Source organism: Elgaria multicarinata, chromosome 7, assembly GCF_023053635.1.
Source record: "Elgaria multicarinata webbii isolate HBS135686 ecotype San Diego chromosome 7, rElgMul1.1.pri, whole genome shotgun sequence".
Taxonomy (NCBI): Eukaryota; Metazoa; Chordata; class Lepidosauria; order Squamata; family Anguidae; genus Elgaria; species Elgaria multicarinata.
Genome location: NC_086177.1, coordinates 115854486 through 115875156, shown reverse-complemented (window position 1 = coordinate 115875156; position 20671 = coordinate 115854486). Strand labels below are relative to the sequence as shown.

The 20671-nt window shown below is 64.3% G+C and overlaps 2 protein-coding genes across 4 annotated transcripts in view; one reads left to right on the top strand and one right to left on the bottom strand.

Moving 5' to 3' along the window:
- The window catches only part of MROH1 (maestro heat like repeat family member 1), a 77957-nt gene extending 68464 nt beyond the window's left edge, over positions 1 to 9493 (top strand). For all 3 annotated transcript variants that reach the window (XM_063131251.1, XM_063131252.1, XM_063131250.1), the window contains 9 exons: positions 1716 to 1853; positions 2312 to 2426; positions 3505 to 3651; positions 4920 to 5108; positions 5397 to 5552; positions 5664 to 5798; positions 6791 to 6893; positions 7043 to 7108; positions 8676 to 9493. In XM_063131251.1, the coding sequence (XP_062987321.1) occupies positions 1716 to 1853; positions 2312 to 2426; positions 3505 to 3651; positions 4920 to 5108; positions 5397 to 5552; positions 5664 to 5798; positions 6791 to 6893; positions 7043 to 7108; positions 8676 to 8761 (1135 nt within the window). In that variant the 3' untranslated portion in view covers positions 8762 to 9493. The remainder of the gene's footprint in view (positions 1 to 1715; positions 1854 to 2311; positions 2427 to 3504; positions 3652 to 4919; positions 5109 to 5396; positions 5553 to 5663; positions 5799 to 6790; positions 6894 to 7042; positions 7109 to 8675) is intronic.
- A 3763-nt stretch (positions 9494 to 13256) lies between these two features.
- The window catches only part of BOP1 (BOP1 ribosomal biogenesis factor), an 83764-nt gene continuing 76349 nt past the window's right edge, over positions 13257 to 20671 (bottom strand). Inside the window, exons 4-16 of the mRNA XM_063131248.1 lie at positions 19497 to 19651; positions 19119 to 19236; positions 18900 to 19001; positions 18029 to 18241; positions 17631 to 17792; positions 17118 to 17198; positions 16761 to 16830; positions 16101 to 16233; positions 15367 to 15547; positions 14862 to 15150; positions 14442 to 14526; positions 13621 to 13728; positions 13257 to 13458 (exon numbers count right to left, since the gene is read on the bottom strand). Coding sequence (XP_062987318.1) covers positions 13305 to 13458; positions 13621 to 13728; positions 14442 to 14526; positions 14862 to 15150; positions 15367 to 15547; positions 16101 to 16233; positions 16761 to 16830; positions 17118 to 17198; positions 17631 to 17792; positions 18029 to 18241; positions 18900 to 19001; positions 19119 to 19236; positions 19497 to 19651 — 1851 coding nt within the window. The 3' untranslated portion in view covers positions 13257 to 13304. The remainder of the gene's footprint in view (positions 13459 to 13620; positions 13729 to 14441; positions 14527 to 14861; positions 15151 to 15366; positions 15548 to 16100; positions 16234 to 16760; positions 16831 to 17117; positions 17199 to 17630; positions 17793 to 18028; positions 18242 to 18899; positions 19002 to 19118; positions 19237 to 19496; positions 19652 to 20671) is intronic.

Below are 20671 nucleotides of genomic sequence, written 5' to 3'. Positions count from 1 at the left end.
GAGGGGTGGGGGTGGGGGGCGCCTGTGTGTGGGCGTGTGTGGGCGGGGGGGGGGGGGGCGCTCCACGCAGTCGTCTCACGAATTGCCGGGAGTGTCTCTTCCTCCGCACAAGCACGCAAAGGGCGGATGCGGCTGCTCCCCCAGGCCAGAAGAGGCGGGCAGCTCTCTGGGCAGCCTCCCACGGCGATGGGACCCCTGGGCGTCGTTCTTGCATCAGGATTTGACCTTGGAAGCATGCTCTGGGCCCGGCAGGTGGCCAGGGCGGTGCTGCTCTCAGTTGGCGCCCAAGGCTTGGCCTTTGCTTCATGCCGCCAGGAAGGGTACCCCGAAGGACGGGGGCAGGAGAGGGGATGCCCAAGGTAGCGTGTGGAAACGCGGCCCCTCCCCAGCCGGACCCTGCTGGGCCTGGTGCTGACGCGCAGCCCCCTCCCTTTGCGTGGCCTGGCCAGTGGAAGGCGCTGTGAGTCCTTCGCCAGAGGCGAGCAGCCTGTGCCCCTCCCCCCAACCCAGATGTTTTGGCCCAGAACTCCCCGCAGCCCTCCCCGTTGGCTGAGCTGCCTCTGGCTGGTGGGCGTTGTAGGGCCCCCGCAAGGGCCTGCAGGTCTCCTGCCCCTCCGCCAGCATGGTCTCCGTGTGGGCACCTGTTGAGGGGTGGAGAGGGGGAGCGCGTTGCAGGGTAGGCTCCGCTCCCGTGGGGCAGGCGGAGTTGGCTCGAGAAGGGTCCGCTGTGGACACTGTGCTTCGCTGGCTGAAAAGATCTGCCCGTGACGTGGGTTGTGGCTTTCAGTAGCAGCGCAGAATGGTGGTGCCTTCAGAGAGGGAGTCCCGTGGCCTCGCCTGGGTGCAGGCGCTGCCGGTGAAGGCCGTTCCGTCATGTGTTCACTGCTGGCACCCGCCCTCCCAGCCTGCTGCGGCTGCACCCCCAAGGCACGGTGGGATCCAGGCACTGGCCGAGGGCCGGAATCCGGTGCAGGCACAGGGGCTGACGGCTTCGTTTCCAGAGGCCTGGCCAACGGCTGATGCCCTCCGCCGGAGCTCTGGGCAGCCAAGGGACAGATTTCCCTGACTAGTTCGAGAGTCTTGGGTGTCTCTGGACCTGTCACGAAACGCTCTGGCCGGAGAGGCTGGGAAAGGCTGGAGCCGCCAGGCCAGGCCTGCGAGGGCCGCAGGCGGCTGAGTGTCCCCCTCGCTCGCTCCCTCCCCTCCTCCAAAAGCGCCGCAACTCTCCCCCCGGCATCGGAAGGGTTGGAAGGGGCGGCCTGGCCTGGCCAAAGGGCCTCGTGCAACAGTTCCTGCCCGGCCTGTGTGTGGACACGATTTTTCCTGCTTTTGAGAGCCCGACTGTGATCCCTTCCTAACATTTTGGATTTGGTGTGACAGGATAACGTATGTTTCCCAGATGTCGCACTCCGCCTGCGGCGCCATAATCCCCACCAATAAAACGCTCATGCCGGAGAGCCTCCTTCAAGCAGCCCCGGACTTTGCAGCGTTTCAGTCTGTCGTCTTGACTGGCTCCGAGGGGAGGCGGTTGGGGCGTGAACGCCGGGGGGGGGGGGGAGTGTTGGAGGCGACACCGTGAGCCGCGGCTTCCCCCGTTGCTTCGCCCCTTGCAGGGCCCTCGCCAGCCTCCCCGGGGGGCAGGGGAAGAGCCCCGCCCCTCGCTCCGCAGCCAGGCCTTGACGGGGCCCGGGGCCGTGTCCCCTTCTCTCCTCCAGCTCGGCGGTGGAGACGCTCAAGGCCATGCTGACCCAGGGCGGCAGCGAAGAGGTGGTCCGGGCGGTGGCCGAGGCGGGGGGCTGGGACATGCTCAGGAGCCTCGAGAAGCACCACGACGGCGTCGCCCTTCTGGCCAAGTAAGTGGGGGCGCTGCGGCAGGCCTGGCCCCCGCCCCCACGCTGGAGCCCCTCTCCCAGGTGGACGGAGGCCTCTCGCGCCCCTTGGGCTATCGCTGGCCCCAGTCAGGTTTCCCTCCAGGGCCCAGGAGCCTTCTTGGGGAGGGTGGCGGGTGGCTAGGGAGCTCTCTCCATCCCTCAAGCTCGGAAGTCGGGGCTTATTGGTGGGGGAAGGAATAGCCGGCCGGCTGGATCCCCCTCCCCCCAGGCCACCCCATGTGAGACAGTTGCTCACGCACCCACACCAGGCAGGGCTGGGGGTTCATTCCTCTTCCTCGGCACAGGGAGGGGGTGCGGGGTGGGCTGGTTGGGGGGCAGCTGTTGCTGAGGTGGGGGAGGCCTGCCTGGAGCACCCCTAGGGCTGGGCCCTGTGCTCCTGCCCGTGCTGATCTGGGCCCGGGGGCTGCGTTGTGTTCCAGCGCCATGGCGAAGCGGGCCGGGCCCAAGCTCTCCCTGGTGGTGAAGAACCTCTCGCCCATGCTCAGCAGCATCTACGACAGCCAGAGGCTCACGGCCACCGCCTTCTTGGCCGAGGTGAGGCGGCGGGTCTTGCCTTGGGGGGGGGGCGGGCTCTGTGCTTCCGTGGCCTGTGCTGGGAGGGGGGGCGGGGGCCTTGCCGGGCCTGCCGGTGCTGTGCTGTGTGGTCCGACTGTGGAGCCTTGTGAGGAGAGCAGAAGTCCACCCCCCGGGAGGCGGCAGCCGGGCTCCTTCCTGCCGTGGAGATGCCCCGAGTTCCACGGGGGCCCTTCCTCCTCCCGGCCCCGTGGGCAGGCAGGAATCGCCCCGGCTGATGCCCCCCCTTGCCCCAAGGGAGGCGGGCCCAGGGGAGCCCTGCGTTTGGCCTCGCTGTCCCTGATGTACCAGCCTGAGGAATGGAGTGAGTCAGGCTGCTGCTTCCCGCCCGGCTGGCTTCCCACCTCGCGCCCCCCGGGGCCCTCCGAGCGGCCTTTGTTCCCCTCGCGCCAGCGCCGCCACCGCCGCGCTCGATCCTCGCTCGTAAACCGCCTCTTAAAGCTTCAGCTGATGGAGCAGCCCAGGCTCAGGGCTGCACTTGGCCGGGGGAAGCCTGCAGCTGGAGGCGGGCCCAGAACCAGAGCGGCCGGTCGGCCGGCCGAGAGTTTAAAATAGCAGCCCTGCATCGGAAGAGGAGGCGGCGCCTGCCGCTCTCCTGCTCCGAAAGGCGATGAGGTGCGAGCGGACCAGGCTCCTTCCCTCGCACCCAGGCCAGGGGCAGCGCTGCTGGGGAGGAGAAGCCGGTGGAGTTCCCGGTGGGGGGGCTGGGGGTCCAGGCCTTGCCATGGGGAGATTCGGGGCGGGGGAGGCGTCTCTCCCTCTGCCTTCCCACCTCCGCCCCGGGAGCCTTCCTCCCATTGGCACAGTGGGGCAGGGCCGAGATGCGCCCTCCGGTTGTGCTGCAGCTCTTGCTTTAGCCCCCAGGCCTGCCTTTGGCCCTGGACCGAGGTGGCCAATGGGGCGAGAGGCTGGTGCGGGATGTGGGCCCGGCAGGCCCGGCAGCGCAGCCCTTCCCACGTGCCGCCACTGGCCGGCCCTGGAGCCAACCCCCCTCCCAGCCCCTCCCGTGGCTCAGCCCACGCCGGCTGCTCTCTTTCAGCTCCTCAGCAGCAACGTGGCGAACGACCTGGTCCTGCTGGAGCCCATGATGGACAACATGACCGCCCGGCAGAGGGACTCCTGCACCCCCGTGCGCATGCTGGCCCTTCGCGGGCTGGGCAACATTGCCTCTGGCTCGCCGGAGAAGGTGAGGGCGGGGGCACCGCGGGCCCAGGCGGACACCGGGACCCCTCTGGCAGCCGGGGGGAGGAGCTTTGGCCTTTGGAGGGAGGCCTCCTGGGCCGGCCGGCCGGCCAGCTGGCTTGCGCCTCTTGGCCAACGCGGCCCGTCCAGCCAGACCAGCCAGCTCCTCTGGTGCTTTGCTCCGTCCAGTATTGCCCCCGTCGAAAGATTTGCCCCTGCAACATGCCTGCCTGTGCGGCCACGCCGAGGGCCCCAGAGGCTGCGGGGCCTCCTCCTCCCACGTCTTGCTTCCCACGCACCAGGCCCGTGTCCGTCTTGGGGAAGCGTTCTGCTCCTCCGCTCTGCCACCGCTGACCTTTCCCACCCAGTCTGGCCTCCGGGCCGGCCTGCGCTGCTCTCTAGGCACAGTGCAGCAGCTCCCCCTCCCTCCGCAAGGTCCCCTCCCCGCCCAGCAAAGCCTTGAGAAGATACGAGGAGCCGGGCTGGGCCAGGCAGGAGCCAAACCAACGCCCTTGTGCTCAGGTTTCCAGAAGCTGGTATAGACGCGGGGTGCACAGCCCATCCCTAGCAGCCGTGGGGGGCCTTCTCCTCCGTGGGTTGTCCCGATCCGTTTCTAAAGCCATCGAAATTGGTGGCCGTCGCTACATCTTGTGGGAGGGAATTCCACAGTTTAACCCTGCGCTGTGTGAAGAAGCCCTTCCTTTTATCTGTCCTGAATCTTCCACCCGTCAGTTCCCTAGTGAGGTTGTGGGCTCTCCCACACTAGAAGCCTTCAAGAGGCAGCTGGACAACCATCTGTCAGGGATGCTTTAGGGTGGATTCCTGCATTGAGCAGGGGGTTGGACTCGATGGCCTTGTAGGCCCCTTCCAACTCTGCTATTCTATGATTCTATGGGTTCTAGTATCATGTTGTCCACCTCCATCATGACCCCCCCCCACATCTTTTTTCTAAGCTGAGCAGCCTCAGCTGTTGTAACTGTGCCTTGTAGGAGAGTCCGCTTCAGCCCCTTGGTTTTTTGGGGTGTGTGTGTGCGTCTCTTTCTCTGCGCCTTCTCCAGCCCTATTGGCTGTGATCAGCACCGTGCACACTGGGTCCCCATCACTGAGTTGGGCCATCTAGCTCAGGGACACGCCCCAGCCGTGGTTCTAGCGAGAGGTCTTGGGGATTGCCCCCGTTCCACACAGGTGCTGTGCCCCTCCTGGACGGATGCCCCTGCCCCTCCCTCCCCTGGGGGTGGGGCTGTTCCCTGACTCCTCCCGCTCCGCCTGCAGGTGAGGAAGCACGGGGCTCAGCTGCTGGCTTCCATGATCAACGGCATGGACGACAAGGACGACCCGCAGCACCTGGTGGCCCTGGAAGCCATGTCCAGCCTCTCCAAGCTCCTGGCCTTCACGGACGAGCGGGACGTGCGCTCCATGCTGCTGCACATCGCCATCCGCATCCGGCCCTTCTTTGACAGCGTAAGGATGTGCAGCGTGTGCGCCCCACCCCCACCCCGGCCAGCTGGAAGGGAAGGCCGCTTGCAGGGGGTGCTAGCAGCGCCCACTTGAGGGTTGTGTGGGCCTTGCTGCGGTGCGCGACGGCCGAAAGCAGCCGAGCCCCGTGCCAGGTTGGGTGGGTGGGGCTGAAACAGCCTGGCAGGTGGGGGGGGCAGCAATGGGAGCTTAGAACGGGGCCTTCCTGGGAGGGAGGGAGGGAGTTTCACGCCTGCCCCCCCCCCCCCGCCTGACGAAGCCCTTCCCTGGCAGGAGAAACACGAGCTGCGCACGTCGTCCATCGTCCTCTTTGGAAACCTGACCAAGTTCAGCGCCGGGACTTGCGAGGAGGCCTTCTTCGAGCAGATCCTGAACGGGCTGGTGACGCTGCTGCTCCACCTGCAGGACCCCAAGCCGGCGGTGGTCAAGGTCTGTGCCCCGCTGCCGGGTGCGGGGCGGCCGTGGGGCTGGGCCTGCGGAGCGGGGACCGAGGTTTAGGGAGGGGACCGCTCACAGCCCGCCCCGTGTCCCCCCGTGCAGGCCTGCAAGTTTGCGCTGCGCATGTGCGGCCCCAGCATGGGCTGCCCGGTCCTTTGCGACATGTTCCAAAACCACCTGCATGAGGGCCGCAGCCTCCATTACGGCGAGTTCATGAACGACGTCAGCAAACACCTGGTGAGCGAGCCGGACGGAGGGAGGGAGGGAGGGACGCCTTCTGCGGGCCGCTGCATGCGCCCCGCCCCGCCCCGCTCTGATGCTCTGGACTGCCTGGCGGCCGCCGGCCCCTCCCTTGATGGGAGTGGTGGGGGGTCTCTCCCTATTGCCCTGCTCTTGATCTGTTAACCCTTTCTCCACCACCACCCAGAGAGCCCAAAGCAAGGAGCCCTCGGAGGACCCTTAAATAACTATTTTAAAAGGATGCTCTAAGTGTTCAAGTGAAAGAAGCCGCACCAGCCCCAAGTATGATCCCCGCTGGATCAGAGAAGGGAAGGAAGGGGGGCGTGAGCCAGGCACACCCCCCTCAGGGGTCAGCGGGCCCAAAGTAGTTCCAGGGAGCTTCCAAATTTCCCTGCCCCGGCTGTCCAGGCGGTTGTGGGAATGGAAGCAAGGGAAGCGCCTCAGCCCTGCTCTTGAGGCCGGCAGGAGCCTGGAGTGTCACGGGCGGGAGCTCCGGCAGTGCCCCAAATGCGGCACGCTGACCGAGAACAGCTTCGGCGCCGTGACCTGTTTGTACCACGGGCCAAATTAGACCCTCAACAGGCTCCTATGGCCAGGGACAGTCGGTGGGACTTCCTGGCCCACGTAGGGCTTTCGAGGTCGGAGCTCTCGCACTTGCACCCGCCTGGGCCTGGAACCCTCTTTCCCCAAGCCGGCCTCCCTTAACGCGTAGCTGCACAGAGGTGTCGGAGTGTCGTCTATGGGTGGCACAAGCTCCGGCGTCTCCAGCGACATCCCGGGTCCCTTCCCAGCGCATCTCCCTCCGCTGCAGCCGCCTGGCTGACCCCGCCGCTGGGCTGGGGGGACGGGGCAGCGGCGCTGAGCTTGCTCTGCGGAGACCCACAGAAGGGAGCGCCTGGGGAAAGGGGCTCCCCCAAGCAGCCGGCGCCATTCCGAGGGGCAGCTGGTTATTGCGGCGGCCCGTTGCGCCTTCCCTTTCTCTTGGATAGATGCAGAGTTACCCGGACACCCTGAGCCGGCTGGTTGCCACCAACCTCTTCTACTTCAAGAGCAACTGGGCTGACCTCCGAGCTGCTGCCCCCATGTTCGTAGGTGAGGTGGGGCAGGGGCATCCGGTGCAGGGCGGCCCAGCTGGGCACGGTGGGGGCTGCCGCTGGCCTTGTGCACGTGGCCCGGTGGTGGCATCAGCTGGGCTGCCGCGGCCTCGAGCAGGACGTGTTTCTCTCGGCCTTCCCTTCCAGGGTTCCTCATCCTCCATGTCGACCGAGCCCACAGCCAGCAGCTGGACTTGGATGAGCTCATTGCTGGTGAGTGAGCCGGCGGTGGGTGGGTTGTGTCCCTGTGGGGGGCCGGTCTCGCCTCGTGGGGCCGCTGCCCTTCGGCTGGGCCTCCGGGGGTTGCGTGAGAGCGGCCGGTAGGTGCGCAGAGCTGCTGCTGCTGCTGCTGCTCTTGAGGGGGCTGCAGGGAATGGCCCCCGCCCGGTCCTCCGCCATAGGTTGGGAGGTCTTCTGAAAAGTGTCTTGTTAGTCCTCAAGGCCGTGCGGCTCCGGGCAGCCCTCTGGAAAGAGCTGGGAAACGCAGCAGAGAGAGAGAGAGAGAGAGAGAGAGAGAGAGAGGGGTGTGTGTGTGTGTGCTTCTGTGGTGTAAATGGAGGGCAAGCGCTCTCTCCTCCCCTGGGGAGTTACCCCACGGCCCCCTTTTCCCCTCTCCTCACAGAGATGTTCCCTTAGGCCGAGAACTGGGGCTGGAATGGAGAGCGGGGCGGGGGGGGGGCGGTTCTCTCTTGCAAAGTGCTGCAGGCCCAGGAGAAGCCAGGGGCTGCCTCCGCGTTGCAGTGGGCCAGTGCTCGCCTTTCCCCCGTGCCCGACCAGAGGGCTGCTTCCACCAGCTCCTTCTCCCCAGCGTCTCTGGCTGGCACCCAGGGGGGCTGGGGCTGGGGCTGGAGCCGCTCTGGGGCGCGAAGAGGCGCTGGGGCACTTGCTGGCGCGGCCACGTGCCCCAGCACAGGTTCCTCCTTCCGTCGGGTCCTGCCTCTCAAAGAGCAGCAGAGGAAGCCAGTTAAGTAACCAACTTTCCTGGATTTCACTGCTGTTTTTCCTTGTCAGCAGTGACCTCATCGCTTCGAGGAAGGCTCGGAAAATCTCTGCGCCTTCCAGCGCAGCTTAAAAACCACTAAAAAAGGGAAAACGATCTTTCCGTTGGCTGGTGGAGCGCTGCTGAAGAGAGGCCCGTCTGTTTGCAGGGGTGGGGGATACGGCGGCGGAGGCGCGGGGTGGGGGGTGGGGGAGCCGCCCGGGCTCCGGATGGGGTCACCACAGCTTCCCGTATTGAGCGCGAGACGCTCTGCCTGCCAGCGCCCCCCGGGGGGAGCTCCTGCAGCTGGCCCGGCCTGGTCGGGGGGAAGCGGCGCGGCACATAAATCAGGCCGTCTCGCTCGCTCGCTCCGGAGGGACGCGAGAGTCTCGGATTTGCAGTGTAAACACGCTACTGGAAAAATATTATTGTATCTCTACTGCTCGGGAGCAAGCCTTGGCCCCTCGGCTCTTTGCGGCTGGGCCTGGGCCAGCCTTTGCAGGCGGAGCGCCCGAGAGCCCCAGCGCCCTGGGCCCTTCGGCGGCACGGCTGCTGCCCTGCTCTCCGGGGAACAGGCGCGGCGCTGTGGGAGGGGCCCTTGGCCCTTGGGCAGGATGGGGTCCCAAGTTCTCGGGCGCAGGGCTTCCTTGCTGGGAGTGCCAGGGGCAGGCGGGGGCGCTTGGGGTGGGCTCGGCCCAGACTCGAAGTGGGGCAGGGCCCCCCATGGGCCCAGACTCGCAGCTTGTGTGGGGCCAGGGCCTTCTTGTCCACGTCGTTCCTCTGCCGTTCCTCCCTCTGTAGCTCTCACGGTGCTGCTGAAGGATCCGGTGACGGCTGTGCGGGTGAAGGTGGCTGAGACCCTGGGCCGCCTGGTCAGGATTGTTTGAGGGGCTGCTGCGTCCCTCTGGTCCCGTCAAGACTTGCGAAGGGATGGACTTGGTTGGACCCTCTCCCCCACCCCCCCACCCTCCACCCTCCACCCCGACTGACCTTGCAGCCAGCTCCTCTTGGGCACATCACGTCTTCCAGAGCAACAGAGCAACCCTCACGCGCACACGTGGGAGCACCACCACCACCACCACCGTCTTGAAGGGGAGAAGGCCCCCGGGTCCGTCACGGCACCCCCTGTGCAGCGTTGCACGTCTGCGAGTCGAAGCGCCTTTCCCACTGTGGCCACGTGGAAGAGCCGCTCTGCGTGGGCTGGCTGGTCCAGGCAGCAGGGCACGGGACTGTTACAGGGCTGCTCTGCTCACACAGACCCCCACCCCCCACCCCCCGGAGCACCGCGCCCGCTCACCTGCCTCATTCTCCACCAGGCGTGGACCATCTGCTCTTCGCTACACTGAACCCAGTGCCCTGTCCCCACTGGGGCTTTGGGGAGGGCGCAACCCCCAACCACACACAGAACTGGCAAGGCTCCTCACCCCCCCACCCCTCGCAGGGGCACCTGTCCTATCGGGGGCGGCGCTCATGTGCTTCCCCTCCTGCCTCGGTTTGCGGGGTCAAGCGGCTCCTACCCCCTCCAGAGCTTCCACAGGTTTATCCATGGTTCCTCCCCGTAGGGAGCGTGTACATATGATCAGACGACTTATTTTTAATAAACTATTTGCTTCTCAGAAACACGGAGATGTCCCAGTCTCTTATCTCCTTGGCTGTTGTGGACTAGAACCTTGAGTAGGACAGCAGACAGAGGTGGAGAACACGGGTGCCCTCCAGACATTGAGCCACAGCACCCAGCATCCCTCACCACTGGCTCTGTTGGCTGGGGCTGATGGGACTTGTGGTCCAGCAACATCTGGAAGGCCATGTGTTCTCACCCCTGTCTTCAGCAGCAGAGGAATCTCTCAGAAGGGATTGGGAATATGGCCGTGGGAGCCGGAAAGGCTGAACACCCTGGTCCACACAGTGGGATGGGCCCCGGGGGCCTCGTTGGTTTTTACCTCATGAACACCGGAAGATCTAGCCATTGGGCCTTTTGCCCCGTTCGGCCCCCAGCCGGCATCCCTCATCTTCCGCAGCTCACTGCTGTAAACTCTGCCCTGTTTGGACTCCCTGACCCCCACATGCTGCTCAGTTTCATTGGATCCTTTTCTCACTCGCTTCTTTCTCCTGAAGGCATCCGGCACGTTGCGTTTCGATCAACGGCCTGCGCCATCCATCCATCCACTTCTGCTCACCTGCTGGGATTCCTGCCTGTTCCCCTTAGCAGCTTTAGCCCCGGCTCTTGCTTCCCTTCCCTTTGGGATTCAATCCCCTGGGGTTTCCTTGGGTGGGCAGACTGAGCCTTGCAGGAAAAGCAGAGGCACCCATCGGGTCCTTCCTGTCCTTGCTAAATGGATTCCCCCTTCCCTGCCCCATTTTTCTAATCAAAGAACGAGCCCGGCTTTCCCTGAAAATCCAGAGTGCTGCTCACTGCTCCGTGGTGCTTTGCCACTCAATTGCTTTTATAAGATGAGGATGAAGAACCAGGAAGTCATAACTGCAGTTTTGAGTGGATACTTCAAGTCTTGAGGGTCGCAATGGTACTCCCCCAACCCCAGGCTTGCCTTTCTGGAAAGGTTGAGAGGCAACGGGCCACCTCCAAGAAACAGCAGGGAGGGAGGCTGGGCTGAGGGAGAATGTTAGGCTCTGGTATCTCAAGAGAAGCATCAGTGAATGGGCTGGAATGGTAGCCGTTCAGTAGCCAAGGTGGCTACCAGCTGCCTTCAGTTTGAAATTTAGGCTCCCCCCACCCCAGTTGGGCTGCTCCAAAACGTGTTGCTGCCTGAGACAGAGCAAATGGGGGGGGTACATGCTTGGCTGTAACGACCCCCCCCCCCAAACACTCCCCTGCATCTCCTAGGGCTAGCCTGGTTGGGCGGCTTTGCAGCCCCAGCTCCTTTCTCTGTCTTTGCAAGCTGGTTTCCGGGAGGCGCAGCGATCTGCCTTCCTATGAGAGGCTGTGTCCTGCCAGCCAGGCCTTCCTCGCTGTATCTTACAGCGCTGAGGCCTGGACCAAAGCCCAGGGCCTGTGGAATACACCTTTGGGGAGATTCCAGAGGTTCAGCAGGAGAGCACCTGCCTTACCTGCACAAGGCCCCAAGTTTGATTTCCCAGCAGCATCGTGCCCCAAACCCTGGAGAGCTGCTGCCTGTCAGCGTTGACGATACCAGGCTAGATGGACCCAGGACCGAGCTCAGTAGGAGGCAGCACCCCATGTTTCAGCCCCACCAGCAGGGAATTCTGTGGGCGCTTGTGCAAGGAAAGAGGCCTTCAAGAGGCAGCTGGACAACCACCTGTCAGGGATGCTTTAAGGCGGGTTCCTGCATTGAGCAGAGGGTTGGACTCGATGGCCTTAAGAGGCCCCTTCCAACTCTGCTGTTCTATGATTCTATGAGAGGCACAACTTTGCCCAGCAGTGGAAATTAAGAACTGCCACTTGCCTCATGCCAAGGTCTGGCTGTTTTCCTCTGCTTTTGGGGGGTAGGTAGGTGTTTTTTTTGGTGTGTGTGTGTGTGTGCCCAGCAACAGCCTGTCCAAGAAAGGATTAGGCCTTGCCCCACACTCTCCACCCCCCAAAATGGGGATGATGACACTTTTGCTGCCTAAAGGGGTGCCCAACGCACTTTTGCTAGGGCTGCGTTTCCCCAAAACCTTCCTGTGCCACCCAGAGGCTCATTCCTGCCTCATCTATTCCATCTTCTCCCACTGACGGCCCTCTGGCTGTTTAGGGCTCCCAAATCCCAGCAGCCCCAGCCAAAGATCAGGAATGCTGGGAGCTGTAGGCCAAGGCATCTGGCAGGCACCAAATTGGGGAAGGAGAAGAGAAGATGGAGGGGAGACATGAGAGCCCTCTTCAAGTACTTCAAAGGTTGTCACACAGAGGAAGGGCCAGGATCTCTTCTCCATCCTCCCAGGGTGCAGGACACGGAATAACGGGCTCAAGTTACAGGAAGCCAGATTCCAGCTGGACACCAGGAAAAACTCCCTGACTGTTAGAGCAGTACGACAATGGAACCAGTGACCTAGGGAGTTTGGGGGCTCTCCCACACTGGAGGCCTTGAAGAGGCAGCTGGACAACCATCTGTCGGGGATGCTTTAGGGTGGATTCCTGCATTGAGCAGGGGGCTGGACTCGATGGCTTTGTAGGCCCCTTCCAACTCTGCTCTTCTATGATTCTATGATAAATGCTGATTGTGTTCCTCTCCCCTGCCCCTGTACATGGTGAAGCGCAAAGCTTCCTCACAGCTTCTGAATCTCCTTGAGCGAACACCTCTCCCCGCTGCACGGAGGCCCAACGGCTGGCTGGCTGGCTTTGATGCTTTCCTTCCTCGTCCAAGAAACCGAGCACAGGCTGACGGGAGGCTGAAGGCTGAAACGGACTGGGTTTCTTCCTCCCTCTTTGCCAAGGTGCTGGGGGTGGTCTTGCTCTTTCCGTCGGTGCTTAGCCCAGAAAACAGGGAGGAGCCCCCTCCCCCAGGAGCCAAGCCCTGCCCACGATTTCAGGCTCCTCTTTTGCACTGGGCTGACAAGGCTGCCGAGTGACGTGGGGCGGAGGACTGTGGGGCTTCAGGTTGGATGCCACCTCCGGTGTTCCATGGAGGGGACGTCTACTTGAATTCGCCTCCTGCAACCTGAAGGCCTGGGGGGTCTAGGGCGGGAGCTCCTGTGCTGCCCCGGAGAGCAAAGGCCGGAGAGGCGCTTGCAGGTAAGGGGGAGGCCCGTAAGTCGAGGCGGCGGCTGGACGAAGCGCAGGGCCCCAGCGGCTCTGGCTAGAGACCTCCCTCCGTGTCAGGCCAGTGATGGAAGGCAATGGGTGAGACGGGGGTGGAGATTGGGGTGTCCCCAACAGGACGAGGTTGTGTTTTGCACAGTCCTTGGGGCCCCAAGCATTTAAGACAAGGGAGACGCAGCACATCTTCTGGATTTGCAGCCATGGGTTGACGGAAGCAGGCTGCACGTCTGCCCCCATGTGCAGAGGAGGGAGACTTCCACAGCGCACTCCGTGGGGGCAGGAGTCAGTGCGGCAGTGCTGTGGGGACAAGGCATCAAAGCCTTCCCCAGGAACCAGCAGCACTGCTCCTGGCAGGGGGGAAGGCTGGCCCGCCCACAGCGGTTCCCCGTTCCAAAGTCCCCGCAGGGCGTTTGCACCTTCTCCTCCAATTTACAGCACCCCCTCTCCCTCCTCCTCCTCCTCCTCCTCGCAGGTCACTGCAATCCCCACACCCACATGCACGGCTGCTTTAGCCCAGGGAAGAAAGGATTCGGCGCACACAGGAGACCTGCGCAGTTTAATTATAAAATCGATCTTGCAGAGTTCATGTTCTCCCCAGCTAAAGGCTGCACAGAGACTTCGACTGTGGGTGGGAGACGGAGGGGGGTGGGTGGGCGGGCTGCAGGGGGCAGAGACGAAGTCCCATCTGCCCCTGCCCCCGAGAGACGGGCAGCTGGCTACGTGAAGAGGCGGATGGTGGCATCTGCTCCTGCAGAGAAGAGCCAGGGCTGGCTGGGGTGGAACAGGACGTCCAGGACCCCCAGGTCGTGGCTCTGCGCGTGGCCCTTCAGCACCTTCACCGGCACAATCAGAGGGTTCTGAAGCAGGTCGCTGCGAGGAGAGGAGGAGAGGAGGCAGGTCAGCCCCTGCCTGGCCCCCGTCTCTTCCTGGATCAGCCAGGTTGAAGGGACTCCCCCCACCCACACACACACTCCCCCTTGTATTCAAGCACCCCGCATGGAGCTGCAGTGCCCCCCCCCGCCACCTACGTACTTGTAGACCATGCCATGGCAAACGATGACGCTGCCGTCGTCTGAGCCCGAGGCAAAGAGTGGGTAGTGCGAGTGGAAAGCCACGGCCCTCAGGGCTGCCTTGTGGTGCCTGCCGGAAAGGGAAGGCCAGGAGAGAGAGAGAGAGAGAGAGAGCGAGATCAGCCCCATCCTGCCCCCACAGCCCGGCTCCAGGGGTGCCTCGAGGGCTACTGAGACAGCCTTGCAGGCCAGGCAAAATCCTCTGGGAGGTGGTCTTCTGCCCTTTACTGGGCACCCCACCCTCCTTCTCCCAGCAGGAGCGCTGGTCAGATCTGCAGCCAGGAAAGGCGGGAAGAGAGGGACGGGGCCCCAGAAGCATCGGGGCAGGAAATGCTCCTGCCCCCTCCAAGAGAGGCACCCGAGTTCCTCTGCGCCTCTGCAGTCCTGGGCAGCACCATGGAGGCAGCCGGCTCTGCTTCTCTGGGTGGGGAAACCTGATGGGATGGGGGGAGACCCAGGGGGCCGGACTCAGGGGACCAGGTCATACTGGACGCGGCAGCTGGGATCCAGGAGAGTTCTGTTCTCAGGAGGGAGCCCAGATGCCCAGGGGCTGCCACAGCGGCGGCAATATGCCTGGGCTACAGAGATCCGTCCTGGGTTGGGCCCCACTGGCCCTGCACGAGATCCCCACAGCCCTGGCCCAGGGAGGGGCGGCCTCCGGCTACTGGCCCTGCTCCGATACGGAGGCAGCGTCACGGCCAGCCGAGGCCGGCTCAGGGCACAGGAAGCTGCCGCCAGGCCCTCCGTGGCCACGCAAACCGGCCATGGCTTCGTCTGGGTTACCTCAGCACCCGGTAGGGCTTTGTGGACAGGTCCAGGTCAAACCAGGCGAGTTTGCTGTCGTAGCTGCCACAGATCAGGTTGTCCCCTGAGAGAGAGGGAGGGGCCGCCAGGGCCTTTAGCTGTGGACTCCGCAGAGACAAAGGCCCGGGGGCAAAGGCCTCTCTGTGGCCCGTGTTGGGCTGGCTGCGGTGGCCCAGAGACATGGCCGCAGGGGGCCGGCAGGGGCGTGGCTCAGTTCCGCCCTGGGCAGTCCCCAGAGTGAGGCTGCGGGCAGGATTCTCTCCTGCGCTGCCTCAGCCCCCTCGCCCACCCCCTGGGCAACAGTGCACGGATGCCTGCCGTGCCCCGGACACCCACCCCAGCCGTTCCGAGTCCCGCTGGGTTCAGGTGCGAAATGCACCCCCCGCCCCCCGCACTCACCTCCCGGGTGGAGGGCCACGCTCGAGACCCACTTGCAGTTGGTGAGCAGCTTCTTGGTGAGCTCCTGCTTGAGGAGGTTGTAGACGCGGACGAAGCGCTGGGTGGCCACGAAGAAGAACGGCCGCAGCGGGTGGAAGAGGACGCGCTGCACCTGGCCCTTGCTGCGGCGGAAGGGCGCCTGGCTCCAGCGCTTGCTCGCCTGGTGGATCAGCACCTGCAGGTGGCTGTTGTCGGACACCACCGTGGCAAAGTAGTCCCCTTTCCCGTGCCACGTCACCTGCTTCAAGGGCTGGGGAGGGAGACAAGGCCGGGGGGGGCGTGGGAACGACGCCCGGGGCAGCAGGGAGAGAGCGGCCCGCGGCCCTCCTCGCTCTGCCGCCGGCAGGTCTTGGCCTCCGCAGAGCAGGGAGGGAGCCTGTGGGGCTCAAGGGAAGCGTCGCTCCCACCCAGGGCTGCCCTCCCGCCGGAGGTGATGCGGCAAAAGCCCCTCCCCGCTCCTCAGTACCTTCCCGTGCCTGACCACGAGCCGCACGCCCTGGGCCCAATCTTCTCCAGCGGCCTCCTCCCACACAACTGGCTGAGGCCGCTCCTCCTCTGGGGCCACGTAGCCTTCGAGGAGCTGGTCCGTGGCCCCGTACAGCAGCTTGTCCCCGAGGCCAGGGTTCACCAGCAGCACCGACTGCTCCCTGTAAGGCGGGGGGGGGGGGGGGGAGACACACATCAGTGGTGGTGGTGTCACGCCAGAAGCCTCTCGGGGTAGGAGGTGGCCGGTGGCTTAGCTGGAAGCCTGGGGGGTGGCGTGAGCCACGGCGGTGGGGGTGGGTCGTCCTGCGTTCTGCTTCCAAAGGGGAGAGAACCGGATGGTACTAAAAGCAGCAGCAGCAGCGGCCGGCCAGGTGCCTCCGGGAAGCCCACAGGGGACACCGACCTCTCCCCAGAGAGCAGAAGCGGCAGCCTCTGAGCTGGGAGGGGCCCCTGAGCCGTCATGCGGAGGAGCCACGGACGAAGGGCACGGCGTGGGAGGGGCTCCCCTTTGTCCCTCGCCGTTGAGTTCCCTGGGCGACGTCCCCTCCCTCCTCCGCAGTCCCCCACGCCCTCTCCTGACGGGCCCGCTCCGTCCAGGCCCAACTGGCGTGTGAGTGTGGAGCCTTCGCTCCAAGCTCTCCCCCCTCCCGTGCGAGCCCCCCCTCGACGCCCCTGCCAACGCGGCCCCTTCAGGCCCCCCCCGGGGGAACTCACACAGCGATGGCCACCAGGCAGACCGTGGGGCTGGGGTTCCAAGCCACGCTCTTCACAGCGCCGTGCACCGGGAGGGTCTTCACGCAGCGCGCCGTGCACACCTCCCAGAACTTCACCGAGCCGTCGTCGGAACCTGCACGAGAGTCGGGCGGTGGGCCTGGGCCTGATGCTCGCTGGCAGACCCCAAAGGGAAGCCGCCCAGCGCCCCTCCCCTGGTCCCTGATGCTGCAGGGCGGCGAAGAGAAGGCTCTGAGGTGGTCCAGGCTCAAACCTTCACTCCGTCGGGCGGAGAGAATATCAGCCCACCCCACGGGGCGACTGAAAGGGCTGAGGCAGACCGCTCCAGAGGTGGGGAAGCTCTGGCCTGCCAGATGTTCTGGACACAATTGCCATCATCCCTGGCCCCTGGCCATGTTGGCTGGGGCTGATGGGAGCTGGGCCAAAGTTCTCCCCTTTTGATCCACACAAAATGTTTCCACCAACATTTCAGGAAGCGATAGATAAACCTGGCCTAGAGGGATCCCAGAGCGGCATCAATGGCCAGGAACGAAGCATGGGGGTTGGGGGGGGGGGGTTGGGGTTGGGGGAGCAGCCCAGCATGGGGGACGTATTCAAGACATGCCAGTGCCAGGCCTCAGGGGCTGCTTCCAGAGGGCTCACCTGACGCCAGCCACTGTCCACGAGGGGAGATGCTAAGGCAACGCACAAGGCTGGTGTGGCCACGGTAGACCTGGTGAGCGAAGAAGGGGAGCGAAGCACACGTCAAAAGGCAGGCAGGCAGGCAGGACCCCTGCAAACTCACCCCCCTCCCCTTGGCCAGGGCTGAGGCCCAGGAAGGGACGCTCTGCCGCAGTCCAAGGGACCTCTGCCGCCCCCCGCCTTCCTGAAGCAGACGCTGCAGGGGTCCTGCCTCACCAGCAGCTCTGCCTCCCCGGCCCATGTCCCGGCCACAGCAGAAATGCCCAAAAGAGAGAGGGAGGGAGGGAGGGAGCAGAGGGTGGCGGGCGGAAGCCTTACCAAGGCCTGGACGGTGGGGAAGGGCTGCAGGTCCCGTGGCTTGGGCAATTTGGGGATCAGGTCCTCAGGGTCCACATTGACCTGCAAGAGGAAGAGGCTGTGAGCAAGAACGGAGGCTGCCCGACGCTGCCTGCCTCCTTCGAGGGGGACGCGGGGTCCGTACAAGGCCACACGCCAGACCCACCCATTCCCGTCATCATACCGGGGAAGGGCCAGGCCCTACAGCAGAAACTCCTCTGGAGGGACTTGTGGGACCAAGGGGCCTTCAGGCCCGGCAGGAGGGAGGCGGCGGCAGGCAGGCTGCCACGAGACCCTTGCGCCCTCCCCCTGCGGCCCACCTTGTGCAGCCCACCCTCTTCTCCGTGAGGCGCAGCTGGCGACAGAAGGCCCTCTGGGCCCCAAACTCCCCCAGCCTTTCTTCCTGCACACAGGCTGCGACTCTGCCCGCCCCAGGCCCACGCCGGAGGGGGCTTGGGGCCCTCCTGTCCCCACGTTCCCCAGCGCGCCACGTACCCGCATCTTCCTCTGGCGGGGACACAGGTAGAGGTCGAGGCAGCGCTCAAAGCGCTCGTGGATGAAGCGGGGGTAGGCGGGCACCCGGCGCAGACAGTCGTACCGCTGGGCCAGGAAGTTCCGCTTGCGCTCCGAGGGCTCCTGCTCCTGCCAGGCCAGCTTCTGCAGGGGAAGACGGACAGGCGTGGGGGGGGGGGGTCCGGGCCCCTCTAGAGGCCCAGGGGGCTGCCTTGCCCTGTGGAGTCAGGACAGCTGGGCCAATGCCGCTGCTACGGCCTCCTCTGACCGGCCGGGGCTCCCCAGGGCCTAGCCCGGAGCCTGGGGAAGCCGGCGGGGCTGCTCTGCCTCTGAGCCCCAGCCCCCAGCCCCTGCCCCTGCCCCAGCTCAGTCAAGCTCACCTCTTCCTCCGTGGGAAGGTATTCTGGCGGAGGGTTGTACGATTCCTCATGGCCGGGCAGAGGAAGCTTTGGGGCAGGCACGTGCATCTTGTGCCGCCCCAGGATGGAGTTGGGGTCCTCTTGAGCCCAGAGGTCGTAGAAGGCAGGCGTGTCCTCCTTGGGCTTGCGTGGCTTGATCCAGCCCATCTTGATGGCGTGGACCAGCCGGGAGACCTGCAACGGGATGGGAGAGGGGGGAGAGAGATCATCCAGCAGTGGCCGACTGAGCTCCCCTCCCCTCCCCTGCATGTTCACGCTGGCCCCGCTCCTTCCCTCCTTTGCGCTCTGGGTTCACCTTGGCCAGTTATTAAGCTCAGACTTGCTCTTTCCCCACCGAAAGAGCGATGGGCTCCGGTGCTCTCTGTGCAGCCAGGAAGAAGCCTCTTCGCCAGGTCCGGCCTTCTGGCTGGATTGAGAAGGCCACGCCTGGCGGCAGAGCAGCTCCGTTGCTTCAGGCTGCCGGGGGCAGAGCGGTGGCCCTCCGGATGTTCGACCCTCAGCCCGAGCCAGCATGGCCAACGGAGAGGGATCATGGGAGTTGTAGGCCAAACATCTGGAGGGCCACAACCCCCCCCCCCACCCCGAGGGCCCCCAGTGTCTGTGACTCACTGGGGCCAGGTGGGGTCAGCCAGAGAAATCTCCAAGAGGAGGTGGTGGTGGTGGTGGTGTGGGCAAGCCTCACGGGCGGGCTTCTCACCCAGGTGTAGTGCTGAGAGGGGCTTGCTGGGGCAGGAGGAGGGCTCTGGTGGTGAGAGGAGACCTGGGATCCAGGGCAGGTCCCAGGATCCGCTGGCCCAGACACCCCGCCATTCCCCCCCACCCCGGCGCTCACCTTCTCCTTCTCCAGGAGGGAGGGGATGAAGCTCCGCTTGTCGGCTGGGCGGTTCGTCACTGGATGGATCATCACCTGGCTGCTGAAGAAGTCCACGGCCGGCTGCCAAGAAGAGGGGGCCAATGAGGCAGGCAGCGACAGGGGAGCCCCCCACCCACCCCCGTCCTGGACGCAGCTGAAGGGCGCCGGCTCATACGCAGGCAGGTGGCCTGGCCTTACCTCGTACGGGTTGAAATTCACATCCCCAAACTGGCCCCTCTGGAGACGGTGCACCAGCTCCACCTGCTCGTCGGTCAGCTTCACATCCACGCCTGTCATTTTATCGTGGACGGTGCGCCTGTTGCGGGGTGAGAGCGGGATGAGAAGCACAGCGCCAGCGGGCCGGCTGTGCTCCGGCCGGGCACCTCTGGGGGCAGGCGGGGGCCCGCTGGCTTGGGCAGGGATGGCGCCCCCGCCTCTCCCAGGCAGCAAGACCCGGCCGTGTCCAACAGCCTCCCCGTGGGATGGGGCATGGACAGGGAGGCAAGGACAGGGAGGCGTGGTGGGCGTCCCCCCCCCCCCCGCCACAGCATCATCTGTGAGCGCAGCGCCCCTCACCAGTAGTCCGGGCTCTCCATCTTCTCCAAGAACTTGTCCAGCTCATCCTTGGTGCGGATGGGCCGGAAGATCTTCTTGCCATCCAAGTCATAGCCAATGTGTGGGAAGTCCTGGTACCACTCCATGGGGATGTTGCCCACCGTGTTGCGGATGTCCTGGAGAGGGGGAAGCGACAGAGAGAGGGAGGGAGGGGGGAAAGGGGCGCTTTAGAGCAAACAACGGCTGCACACGCAGGAGATGCTCCCAAGAGGCCTTCTGGGGCCAGCTGGTGAAGCCCTGGTGCTGGGCCCCAGGGCCTGCGGCAAAATCCACCCGGCCCGGTTGCCCAGATGGCCCCTACTTCTCTCCCCCCCCCACCGGCCCCACCCCCTTTCCCTTGGCCACCAAACACTTCGTGGTTTCCTGGTTTGGGGCAGGTTTCCCCCATTCTAAAAGGCTGAAATGGCTCTCTTAAGGCCCAAACGGCCCCCAAGCTGGATGGCTTTCAAAGGGGGGGGGGGTTATTTATTTATTGCATTCCTATACCGCCCAACAGCCGAAGCTCTCTGGGCGGTTTACAAAATTAAGACAATTCAAAACAAAACAACAGTATAAAACCACAATATAAAATACAATATAAAAGCACAACCAAGATAAAAACAGCAGCAATGCAAAAATACAAATTTAAAACAGCAAAGTTAAAATTAATTCATAGACTGCTAAAATACCGGTAGAATAAAGAGGTCTTCACCTGGCATCTAAAAGAATATAATGTAAGTGCCAGGCGAACCTCCTTAGCCGGGGTGCCACAGCAGAGAAGGCCCTGCTCCTGGACAAATTCCTGGAGGCGAAGGCTATCCATGGCTACTAGCCCTGATGGCTCTGTGCTACCTCCTGTATCTGAGGCAGTAAGCCCGTGTGCACCAGTTGCTGGGGAACATGGGTGGGAGGGTGCTGTTGCACCGTGCCCTGCTTGTGGGTCCCTGGCCCCTGTGTGAGCAGAGAGCTGGACTAGATGGACCCTCGGTCTGGTCCAGCCTCAGGGCTCTTCTGATGCTCTCATGCTACTGGCAGCAAGAGATTTACGCTGAACGAGGCAGGAATTTCTGGCTCTACGCACTCGGCTCTGCCCCTTCTGCCTTCAGCCTCCGCCCACCACTGCAATGCCCCCCTGAACGTTTCTCTGAAATTGAATG